The 12,485-nt window shown below is 35.5% G+C and overlaps 1 protein-coding gene across 5 annotated transcripts in view; it reads left to right on the top strand.

The window, feature by feature from the left end:
• CSMD3 (CUB and Sushi multiple domains 3) overlaps nt 1-12,485 on the top strand; it is a 684,493-nt gene that overhangs the window by 583,073 nt on the left and 88,935 nt on the right. For all 5 annotated transcript variants that reach the window (XM_084509891.1, XM_084509890.1, XM_084509889.1 and 2 more), the window contains 4 exons: nt 4,739-4,916; nt 6,814-6,959; nt 9,494-9,574; nt 10,865-10,978. In XM_084509891.1, the coding sequence (XP_084366017.1) occupies nt 4,739-4,916; nt 6,814-6,959; nt 9,494-9,574; nt 10,865-10,978 (519 nt within the window). The remainder of the gene's footprint in view (nt 1-4,738; nt 4,917-6,813; nt 6,960-9,493; nt 9,575-10,864; nt 10,979-12,485) is intronic.

Here is a 12,485-nt window from a genome sequence, read left to right as displayed (position 1 = left end):
TCATTATTTGCAACTTCTCCTAAGGACTGATAACTGAAATTGTTTCAGCTTTTAGAGACCTGTATTATTATATTGTATTCTTTACAGTTGAAGTATTCAATTCACTATGTGATTTTTTAATTTTTATTTTTAGTAGTAGTAGTAGTAGTAGTTGTAGTAGAAGTAATGCTGAAGAGGTGAAATGTTTTATGAAAGTATGAAATCTCTGAAAAAGTATCTGATAAAGTAAGTTTATTTTCAGCTGGTTAGGCTGTAGGTCAGGAATGTGGAGACCTGTGCTTCTTTTTTAACCAGCTGATGTAAAAGCTCTGCACCAAATCAAGTGAAAATGGAGTTACAAATTGAATTTCCCAACTTTGGCTACTTATATTCTGTCTTGTAAGTTGGATAGAAATATCAAAGAAGTTATAAAGTGCAGTTGTCTTCCCGTCAGTGCTTTTTGAAGTTCTTTCTACATATATTTATTGTGAGTGGTGGTTTTTTGTTTGTTTTTGTTTTGTATTACGCTTTTTAACTTCTTACATTTTCTTTTTACATTGATATCTTTGCAATAGGTAAGCAGGTTCAAAGAACTGTTACTTGCACATAGCTGAAAATTTAAGGGAGACAGAATGAGTATACGTGATGTATAAGTAAATGACGATTTTATAAAGGTGTATTTAATTCCTGGCTATAGTGGAAGTAGCCTGTATCTAAGACCCTGTAGAGGGACCTGGACAGTATAGGTTGATGGGGAGAGGCCAATGGAATGAGGTTTATAATGGCGAAGTGTCAGGTTGTGCGCTTTGGCCACAACAACCCCATGCAATGCTACAGGCTTGGGGGAGAGTGCCTGGAAAGCTGTGCAGAGGAAAAGGACCTGGGAATGCTGATTGATACTTGCCTAAACATAAGCCGTCTATGTGCCCATGTGGCCAAGAAGGCCATTGTATCATGAATAGTGTAGCCAGCAGAACCCCAGGGAGGTGATCGTTCCTATGTACTCATCTCTGTACACATCACCTTGAGTACTGTGTTCATTTTTGGGCCCCTCACTACAACAAGGACATAGGCCCTGGAATGTGTCCAGAGAAGGGCTACAAAGCTGGTAGGTCCTGGAACACAAGTCCTGTGAGGAGCGGCTGAGGGAACTGGGGTTATTTAGTCTGGGAAGAGGAGGCTCAGGGGAGACCTTATTGCTCTCTACAACTGCCTGAAAGGAAGTTATGGGAAGCTGGGGGTCAGCGTCTTCTCACAGGTAACTAGCGATAGACTAGAGGGAATGGCCTTAAGTTGTGCCAGGAAAGGTTTAGGTTGGAAATTAGGAGACATTTCTTCTCAAAAAGAGTAGTCAGGCATTGGAACAGGTTGCCCAGAGAGGTGGTGGAGTCGTCCTCCCTGGGGGTGTTAAAGGAAAGGTTGGATGTGGTACTTAGAGACATGGTTTAGTGGGTGACCTTGGTAGTAGGGTGATGGTTGGACTAGATGATCTTGATTCCAATCTTAATGATTCTATGATTTTATGATTCCTCACAGTTTCAGGAGGGTTACTCAGATTAAAGGCCTAACTTCCCTCTGTATTAAATGGGAAAACTCAGCATGAAGAATCAGATGTTAAGTATTGAGCATGTTGAAAAGGAATGCCTGAAAAATAATAGTAATAATAATAAAAATAATTATTTTCTGCATTTCTACATTGTATTCTAAATCATCAACCTAAACTTAGGCATTTAAATTTAGGCTTCATTATTTAAAAATCCTTCTGGATTCAGTGAGCCATAGGCATTTCTGGGAGATTCAGTAGCTAAATTTAGAGCTATCTAATACTGAATTCAGAGAGAGAAACTGTATCATATAGAAAGAGATGACACCTACACAGCCTGTCTTTTGAAAGGGTAAGAAGTTAATTCATCACAAATGAGTTTCAACCTTCATTTTATGGATCCTAAGGGAATAGTAATGGTTTATGTCTTAACTGCTAAATGGCTTAGTTTTTTTCCTTTTAGTTACTTCTGGCTGCATTTTCTGTGTGTCAGAATCAAGACAAATTATTTACTGAATTGAGTGACTCTGTTTCTTTGTATTACCTTACCAGAACCACCAATTCTCAGATAGCCCAAAGCGTATTGCTGTTCTGTGACACCTCTGATCAACTTGCTGGGCAATGGCTGCAAGTTCTGTTTCTGTTTCTATTTAATGTGATGTGACACATTAATGTGACACATTAATGTGACAAGAAGATGCAGACAAAAGATCAACCTAATTGATAATGGGGTTCTAATGTGTGCTGCATAGTTACAGATTGCCAACCTTTGTAGCTCCTAGAGAAATTTCTAAAGTTACATGTGCTTTTTTTTTTTTTTTTTTTTTTTTTGTGCAAGTATTTACTGCAGTATTTTTAGTAAAGTTTTGACAGTTTTATATGCTGTGCTTTCTTTTCTTGTTTATTTGTTTGTTATTAGTGAAGGAAAAATGTAATTAGGTATCTTCTAGTTGTTTTGATTTGAGGTAAAGTTCTTCTGTCCAAAAGCATATACATACGGGCTTTTTTTTTGTATATGACAGATAGCACAGATGACCATTTTGTTTTAAATTTGTGTTTGCATTAGTATATTTATAGTAAGGCTGCATAGGTTGAGTGTATAATGTATATTATACATGATTTTACATAGATATTATACATTATACATGTATAATACCTCAGACTTCTTGAAGCAGACCATCTGAATCAACTGTCACTAAACATGCTTCCTGTTTGAACAGTAAACCTCCTTACCTTACAGCATAGCATCAAAGTGGATATATGTAAGACATAACATGCTTCACCTAAACACAAAGAAACAGGTATGTCCAGAAGAGTCCAGAAGCTGCACTATGTTAGCTAAGAGACAGTTTCAGCCAGATCAAAAAGGAACCTGCCACTGGCCAAATCTGAGACAATGAGCAATGCTGGTTGCACCTTTGTGCAACAGCAGCTGACAGAAAGGGGTGAGAAGATGTAGAGAGAAACACGCCTGCAGACACCACGGTCAGTGCAGCAGGAGGGCAGGAGGTGTTCCAGGCATGCAGCAGCAGTTCCCCTGCAGCCTGTGGAGAGGCCCCTAGTGGCGCAGGCTGTCCCCCAGCAGCCCATGGAGCAGCCCCCGGTGGAGCAGGTGGATGTGGCCTGGAGGAGTCTGTGGCCCATGGAGAGCTCCCACAGGAGCAGGCCCCGGGCCAGAGCTGCAGCCCCTGGAGAGAAGCCCACGCAGGAGCAGGGGGCCTGGGGGAAGCTGCTGCCCATGGGGAACCCCGGTTGGATCAGTTTGCCCCTCATGGAGGAACCCCGTCGTACAGAGCCAAGCGAGAGCAGTTTGTCAGAAACCCATGGTGGGTATATTCAGGAAGGAGGAAGCAGCGGATGAAGAGGATGAAGAGAGTGAGGGTGAAGGAATGGCAGAATTGAAGTGTTATCGACTGACTGCAACTCCCATTCCCCATTTCCCTGTGTTGCCTGGGGAGAGAAGGTAGATGAGGACAGGGGTGGGAAGGGGGGTGGACTTTAAGTTCTCACTGTTCTAGTCTGTTATCAGTAGGCAATAGATTACATCAGTCTCCCCTAGGCTGTCTTTTTTCCCACAGTGGTAACTGGTGTGTAATCTCTCTGTCCTTACCTCAACCCATAGGCTTTTATTCATTTTATTTTCTCCATATTCTGAAGAGGGGGAGTGAGAGAGTGGTATGGCGGAGCTTCACTGCCTACTGCTCTGGAACCACCACAGGCAAATCTTCATTTCCAAACACCTGTTCTTTGGTTAGAGATTCTTAAGCATATTTTAGGGAATCTGGGTTGCCTTTCCATGCCTTTTTAGGATGGGGAGGGAGGTACGTAAAATAAAGCAAATTACACAGCTTTGCTCAGTTTTCCAGAACTAGGTTTCTATAACATATTTTCTCATATGTTACTTGGATGTTGTCACATTCAACATGTATCTGAAACCTTTTTGGAGAAAATCATATAGTTAGCACTAAGAGCATTCCTGAAATGCATAGTTAGGAAAGTCCAAAAACTGTATGGTCAGTCTTATACTGTGTGATGTCTAAATTAGTAAATAACACTTCAGTAAGAATTTCAGAAAGGATTTATTTTGTCCACCAAAATTTATCTTAGGAAGTGCAAAATTGTTTTTCATATGGTGGCACACAAAATTTTCATTTTTGAATTCCTCTCTAAGTTTTTTCCACACATTCTCAGTCAACTTAGCATATATCTTCTTTCATCTGATAGTTTTGTTTGGCTACCTTCTTGTGACAATAAAGAAAATAATTCATGTGTTTTCCTGCTAATTTGTAATTTGCATTAACACAAAGCTGGAACAACGTTGTTCATTGCTTTCACTTGTGTGGGGAATGGTTTAACCCAATGTCTAAATATTACTTTGGTTTCAGATCAAATAGTATTTATAATTTTGGAATTACTTATATTTTTATTTCTGCATTATTTATTTTTATTTTTATTTTTATTTTATTTTATTTTTTATTTTATTTGTATTTTGACTAACAATGTGAAAAGTAAGGAGCAAGGAGCTCAGAAAAATCTATTTGCTATAGGTAAAACAGTGGTGTTTTAGATAATCTATTACAATGATAATCTATTACAATGATAATCTATTTAGATAATCTGTTTACAATGTACTGAATTTAAAGGTATGAATTTCATATGATCTAAGAAGAATACAAAAAGTGTCTAATGTTTTTAAAACAAATGCCCTTTCTATAGCTCTCTGTGGAGGAAATATAACTGCAATGAATGGCACCATATACTCTCCAGGATACCCTGATGAGTATCCAAATTTTCAAGATTGCTTTTGGCTTGTAAGAGTACCACCTGGAAATGGAATCTACATCAATTTTACGGTTCTCCAAACAGAGCCAATATATGATTTCATAACTGTCTGGTAAGAAAACATTATTATTATTATTATTCTTTATTTAATCTTCATGTAACACTATGCAACAAAGTATGAATGAAAGTGAGTATATTTGTGATTTCTCTCTTGACACTGGCGTTCTGTTTACTGAAAATGAGTGATTTGCACTTATCCATGTTTTCCAGTGTATCATTTTCTCTAGATAACAGTGCAACATAAAGTTGCATAGCCCTTGATTCCTTGAATACAGGAAACAATAGCGTAGCAATAATAGTAGTCCTCATCAATTTATTGATCAAGCCAAGTTAACAGAAGTATGCTATCTCAAGAAGTCATAATTAAGAAAAAAGTGATAATAAGCAGTTGCGGCCATGTGTATTATGGTGTTTTAATGCCAATACAAGAAACTACAGCAACACTTTCTTCATGTCTTCCAAGTTGGCTTCTTTCAAACTATTGAAGAGTACATAAAAGTCAAGACTTAACTTGTATTTGGCTATGACAGAGTTGAGCTAACTATAGCTGTAAATAAATTACATTCTCTGTATACCTGCATCCATGTCTATCACGAATCTTTTCAGATATTGAAGCCGCCATTGTTCTTAGTTGCAAAGTAAAGGCAGGAGGCTGTAATCAAGAGGAACATCTCCTGTAGTAATTATGAAACTGTTACCAGGGGCACCTTAGATGTTTCAACAGAAGTTAAGACTTTGGAAGTTTGCCTAAAACAGTAATTCACAGATTATTGAATCTGCAGGTGGAGAGGGTAGTCTTGTAGTCTAAGTAGCACAAAACAGTGAGAGGAAATTTGGAATATTCATAATTTGTTTCATTTCTGTTGCACAGAAATATTAATTTGGCTTCACATAAATTCCAATATAAATCAGCATTTCATTCCCATTTTCCTAAATAGCTCTCTGTTGTGGTGATTTCTGTAAGATCTAGTTATCTTTCACCTTGCATACTACAAACTGTCTTTTCCTGTATCCCAGATATTTGATTGCTTTGCCTTTTGCTTAACTAAAATTTCATTTGAATTATGTATCTAGACTATCATCCTGATAGGTAATTTTGAATCCTGTTTTACTCTTCCCCACTTGTTTTGTGTATCAAACTTAGGCTGACCTTCAGAATCTTTCCTGAATTTAGTTATATGTTTATATGCATACAGACATCCTTTCTCTACTTCATCCACACAAATCAGAACACTACTATCCATTTCCAGTACTCCTTCCATTTGGCTCTTCCTTTCTCCCAAATGATTTCATGTGGTTTCAGTTATATTCCTGTCCATGTTATAAGCTTAGTTCTAACAATAAATGTAATTGTGTATATTCTACACAATTACAAAATTGTGTAATTAATTTTATTCTACAAAAAAACTCAGTTTTATTTCATTATATGTTCTTTGATGCTTTTTTTAGACATTTTCTACCCTATTTCAATTAACATAAATTTTAGGTTATGTTCTGAAATTAAAGAACAGTTTTCCACTGTTTCCAGTGGAAAAAAAATGCAATATTTTTCACAATTTAAATGCTTCTCCAAATCATATTATTTCCCTGAGAAACTACAAGGGGAAGGGAAAGGGGCAATGTACAAGAATTTGGACAAAAGTACTGCCGCAAAATTTTCAAAACAGAAATATATTCATAATTTTATTTTAAAATTGTTTTCAGTTAATATTGTATTATCAATAAAACAATTACAAAATGTAAACTTGTATTATTTAATGTTCATCAGTTATTATTTGTAAGGAAGCTAATACTAAAATGTAATGCCCTCGCATTACAATTCTGTCCTCTGTACAGTTCTAATCTTTAGTACTAGTTTTGATTTAATTTTTCTATTACTACTTTGTATTTAATTGTGGAGAAACTAAATTATTTAGGCAAAGAACTTTTCTTTTATCTGTTTTTCTTAGGGATGGACCAGACCAAACTTCTCCTCAGATTGGACAATTTAGTGGCAATACTGCATTAGAATCAGTCTACAGCACTTCCAATCAGATTCTGATCAAGTTTCACAGTGATTTCACTACCAGTGGCTTCTTTGTACTTAGTTATCATGGTAAGCATGACAAACTGTACTTTTTACTGTCTGTACTGATTACTGAATTAATAGAATTATTTTTCTAGGAAGAGTAACTATTATTAATGTGAGTGATCATTAGTGCATTAGCAAACATGTGAAAGACTAATATGAATAATGAAAATAGAGCATTTTCTCAACCAATATATTAAGTATAGTAATAGTCAAGAAAAAACAGAATATATTGTGAGGAGACATAAGCAAAGAAGATGGAATCAAGACCCTGCAAGTTCGAGGTGCTCATCTTCTCACTGCTGACAGTACTTCTAAAATACCACACAATCTAAATGTTTATGAGGAGCTTGCAATGTCTCTTAGATATTTAAGTATTTTGATGGCAGTACTCTTGTTATAGAGATATCAAGATAGTGAACTATACTATGTAATTAACATTAAGCTGTTACTGAAATAAAAACTGACTGTATGACTAAAGATGTAAGTATTAATGCACTGAATTACACTTTTGTAGTGATTCACTTCTTCTATAGCCAAGTGTCACTTGCAGTCCTGTCATTACAAGGGTACTTTTATGTGCATTGTGAATGCCTGTTGGATTTACTATCCCGGGCAACATGGACAGACAACAGACTGCTTTCTGGATCCTGAACAGATTTGGGGTCTAGAGGACTTTCTTTTTGACATAATAAAGTCCAAGGTGCATACAGAAAAAAAGAACCAGGTGAATTAGAGGAAATTTAATGTAAACAAACCAAACCAATCAAACAAACAATAGTAACAACAACAAAAAGCTTGTGTCCCACAATGAAACCAACCAAACAAACAAAAAACAACAACATCACTGGATTTTTCTGATGGAGGTTTGAGCATATCCTACTTTAGTAAGATTGGGCAATACGGTTCACAATTTTGATTCTTAATCTGAGCATTTACATTGCATCTTGCAGTTTGTAGAGGGCAAACTGACAGTTTACCTTAATGAATATGTGAATTTATATATATTATTGTATATGAATATATCAATATATGAGCAAATACATTGGAAAATGTTCATACTTGATCATAAAGTCTCTAAAGAATTTAATCTCCTTTACTTATTTTTCTTTATTATTATGCAAATTGTCATTCCAAAAGTGTGGGAACTAATGTGTAATATATATGCAAACAACAGCACGAAGGATTATTCATGAAGAAGCTTAAAACACTTTATGAATTGATGTTGTCAAGATAAATAAATTTCTCTGTATCCTTGAGTCTGTGCTTCTTCATGTCATCTCCTTACAATTTACAGCAATAAAACTGAGGTAGTGTGTGGAACCAGATTTATTTAAAACAGATAATTTGGGGATTAAAATGAGTGATATTCTTAAATGAGAAACATTTAAGATAAATGATGTGAATTGTTTGTTGAATCATTTTTTTTTTTTAATTTAATTAGTGATTTCTTATTTTTATTTTTAAGAATGCAAATATGACAGCAGTTCCATGTTTGCTTGGTGTGTTTTCTTTTAAGTATGTTTATCCCAAGGCAGGATGTTAGCTTTCTGACTCACTGATTTAATCAGCTCTTCATCATACAGTGGATGAAAGCATATCAAATACGGGTGACTCAGTAGCAACAAAAGATACAAATCTTTTGGTTAAACTGGGAAAAACAGAAATAGGTATGATTGACCTAAATTTGACACATTCAATTACTAAAGGATCCAAGAATAGGATGCAACAAAGACATGGATAAATGAAGCTGAATCTGCCATAAATTGATGATGTTTCCTGGCTATGAGAGATGCTATAAAACAATGTTATCTGAAAATGTGATATCAGTGAAAACCAGGAAAATATACTGTCATTGACCAGCCTGACTGTATACCTTTAAACACGGAAAACTACATTGTCAGTGCAAAACTTTCATCATGATTTCTTTGGTTGTATTTCTGTACCATTTGCATTCAAATTGAAGACATTCAATTGAAATGTTAGGTTTGGACATTTCATCCATGTCCAAATCTAAGTCTGTCCTCCTCGGTTCTCTGTAAAAAAAAAAAAAAACACGCTATATTGCTTCTTCATATTCTTCCTATTTGATGTTGTTTTTGTTCTTTCCTTTTTTTTTTTTTTAATTTAAATAATTAGTTTCACCCAATTATTTTACCTGTCAGTTGCATACATATTAAAACTCAGAAAATTATTAGGAAGCACTCAGCAGTAGAAGTGTATTCAGGATAACTTTAGTAAATAAATAAATAAATAAATGATTGAACAATACAGAAAATCTGCTTTTCAGATGCATACACTTACATGAGAAAATTTGTAACTACCTCTTAGCTTCTTAGATTATCTATAAAGAGAGTTTTGCTAATAAAATGAAGAATGCAACTTTCAATTTTTCATTCATTCTGAAAATTATGTTTCTTTTGATTCTGTTGAAAGCTTCTTGGTAGATGACTAGATGTTTATTTTTATCCTGTTAATGTGGGTATTATCTCAGTTATGTTTAATGGCTATGTTAACTGTGTAAGTCTGGGAGTGTCAACTGTGTTGTATTTCTGTTATAGCCTATCAGCTTCGGGTCTGCCAGCCTCCAACAAACATCCCAAATGCTGAAATTCTAACTGAGGATGATGAATTCGAAATAGGTAAAGTGAGAGAAAATAAATAAAAATGTAAATATTTAAAATGTAAAAGAGACTATTTGCACAGATCAGTTGGTTTTATTTATTTATTTATTTTTCAGGATGCTTAAGAAATAATTCTTCTTCCCTATACATCCTGAATCCTGTCCATATTTTAGAGATCACATCTGAGTACCACAATAACTCCTTTCCAAACAACTTAGTGCATTTTTCATAAAGTTTGCAATAACACATTTTCTTACACTGAAATTTAAGAACATTTTAGTCATGTGTGTATAAGTATACCTGTTCATATATCCATATAGTTCATAGAACCATAGAATATACTGAGTTGGAAGGGACCCACCAGGATCATCAAATCCAACTTCTGGCTCCACACAGGACCACCCAAAACACCAGACCATATGTCTGAAAGCCTTGTACAAATGCTTCTTGGACTCAACGCCATGACCACTTCCCTGGGTTTCAGTGCCCCACCACCCTTCCAGTGACGAACCTTTTCCGAACATCTAGTCTGCAACACCCTGTCACAGCTTCTTGCCCTTCAGTGCTATCACTCATCACCAAATCAATAACTCCCCCTATGTTCCCCCTCAATGATGCTGCAATGAGGTCTCCCCTCAGTCTCCTCTTCTCTAGACTCAACAAATTCACTTCAGCCAATCCTCATACATCCCTCTGGACCCTTCACCATCTTTGTAGCCATCCTTTGGACACTCTCTGATAGTTTTATAGTTTATGTTGTAGTGCCCAAAACTGCACTCAGTACTTCAGGTGAGGCTGCACCACCTCAGAGCAGGACAACCATCTCCCTTGACCAGCTAGCAATTCCATGCTTAATGCACCCCAGGATACATTTGGCCCTTTTGGCTGCCTGGGCATGCTGTTGACTCATAGTCAACATACCATCAGCCAGAACCCTCAGATCCCTTTCCACAGGGCTGCTCTACAACCTCTCATTCACCATTCCCAGGTGGGTTGCCACTTCCCAGGTGCAGAATGTGGCACTTATTCTTGTTAAATTTCATACGGTTGGTGATTGCCTGGTTCTCTGATTTGTCACAATCCCTCTGCAATGTCTCTCTATCCTCAACGGAGTCAACATTCATTTACCACAATGCTTCTTAGATTAATCAACGTTGTTTATGCCAGAGGTCATTTAGCTCATTAAACATGAGCAAGAAATTTCATTAATCAATGATGTTTTCAAAGCTAAAAGTTCCAACTAATTGATGTTTAATGGTATTTTGTATGCTTTTGGTTTTATTTGTTTATTTTGTTTTTATCAAACAGGAGACATAATAAGGTACCAGTGTCAACCAGGCTTTACATTGGTTGGTAATGAGATTCTGACATGCCGACTAGGTGAAAGGCTTCAGATGGATGGAGCACCACCTACTTGCCAAGGTGTTTTATTCCTTTTCTTTCCTTCTACCAGACCAGCTCAATGGTGATTCTTTAACTACCCTCCACATCTTTATATAAGATGCAATATTTAAAATATTTCAAAATTTTAAAGATACTCCCAATATTATCACTGTTTGTTATGGTCAAATATATGTCAATATATGGTCAAATATATGTCAAATATTAATGCCAAATCATGAGTAATGTTTTAATACATTTGATGAGTATTAAGGGTTACTACTCTATTTTGTGAAAATAATTTCACAGATTATTCTTTGGACAGAGCCTACATTTAAAAAAATAGAAATGAGATTATTTCATTTTCTCTAGGACACAATGTTATGAAAATTTATATGGAAATTAAAAAAAAAAATAATGTTAATAACATAGCATGGGTTTGGAATGGCAAAATCAAAATACTATCAGTTTTTCAGTGCAACATTTTTATTCCATGTATACCAGAGATAGTTTTTTTGTTTTTAAGGGGTGTGTGTGTCTGTTCATTTTCTACCTTTTACTGAAAACTTTGGAGAAACAACACTACCTTAATGTTAAGGTTGAAACAATCTTACAATCCTGACAACCACTAACATCACAGTTTAAACCAATCTTTATTAATCTGACGTTTAATGTGTTTCACTAGTATAGAAATTGTCATGAAAAATGACAAGTTAGGGTCAGCTAACCCTAACCACTTTCCCCTGCTTTATGCACAAAACTATGTAAAAGTCAAAGTCATTCCTATGATTAAGTCTAGTTCTTAAAGTGCTTTTGAATTGTGAAAAGTGCTTTTTGAATTTCAAGAAGGGCTTCAATAGTGCTCATAATTTCTTAAAATCCATGTGTTTATTTAGGTACAGTTGTGTCTAGGAATTGCTTTAAACATCCCCAATTTAAATTAAAGTGCTTACTGAGCGAGTGCTCACATAGCATTTAATGAGTGGAAAACAATAGGAACCTCCAGGCACTGCTTAAATGTTAAAATGTTGTCATAGTAGATGGAACAATCAGAGACATACGTGCTGAACCTGAGACATTCTCTCAGCATGTGTTGCTGAAGTTAAGCGAATATTCATACCAAGACCCCAGTCAAAAAATCAGGAGTGATCAGTTACTGTAGTTAATCTTTTCCTTGTCACATATAAATGCTAAATATTGGATCAAATACTAAATGCAAAATCAGTGCTCTCATTGTTTTAGTCTAAAGCTGATTTATATTAACATAGTCTTCAGAATTAGTAGTCTCATAAAATGTAATAAAAATCAGATTAATTAAAAATGTTTAAAATGTCAGTTCAAAATGGTCACCTAGGGTAAGAAACAACATAATTTCCCCTTGTATTTATTTAATGTGTGCATTTGAAGTTAGGAATATATAAGCTAAATTTCAACATTCAAACCTGGATCTACAGATAACTAGAGCCTAGAGATAGCAAAATTATGTGCCTAAAAGGTATGGTTTTTTATGATTTTAGTATACTATACCGGTCTATTTGTAAGCTAGCAT

This window comes from Aythya ferina (assembly GCF_964211825.1).
Source record: "Aythya ferina genome assembly, chromosome: 2".
NCBI lineage: Eukaryota > Metazoa > Chordata > Aves > Anseriformes > Anatidae > Aythya > Aythya ferina.
Note: the sequence above shows the minus strand (reverse complement) of the source record. Positions and strands in the feature narration are given on the sequence as shown.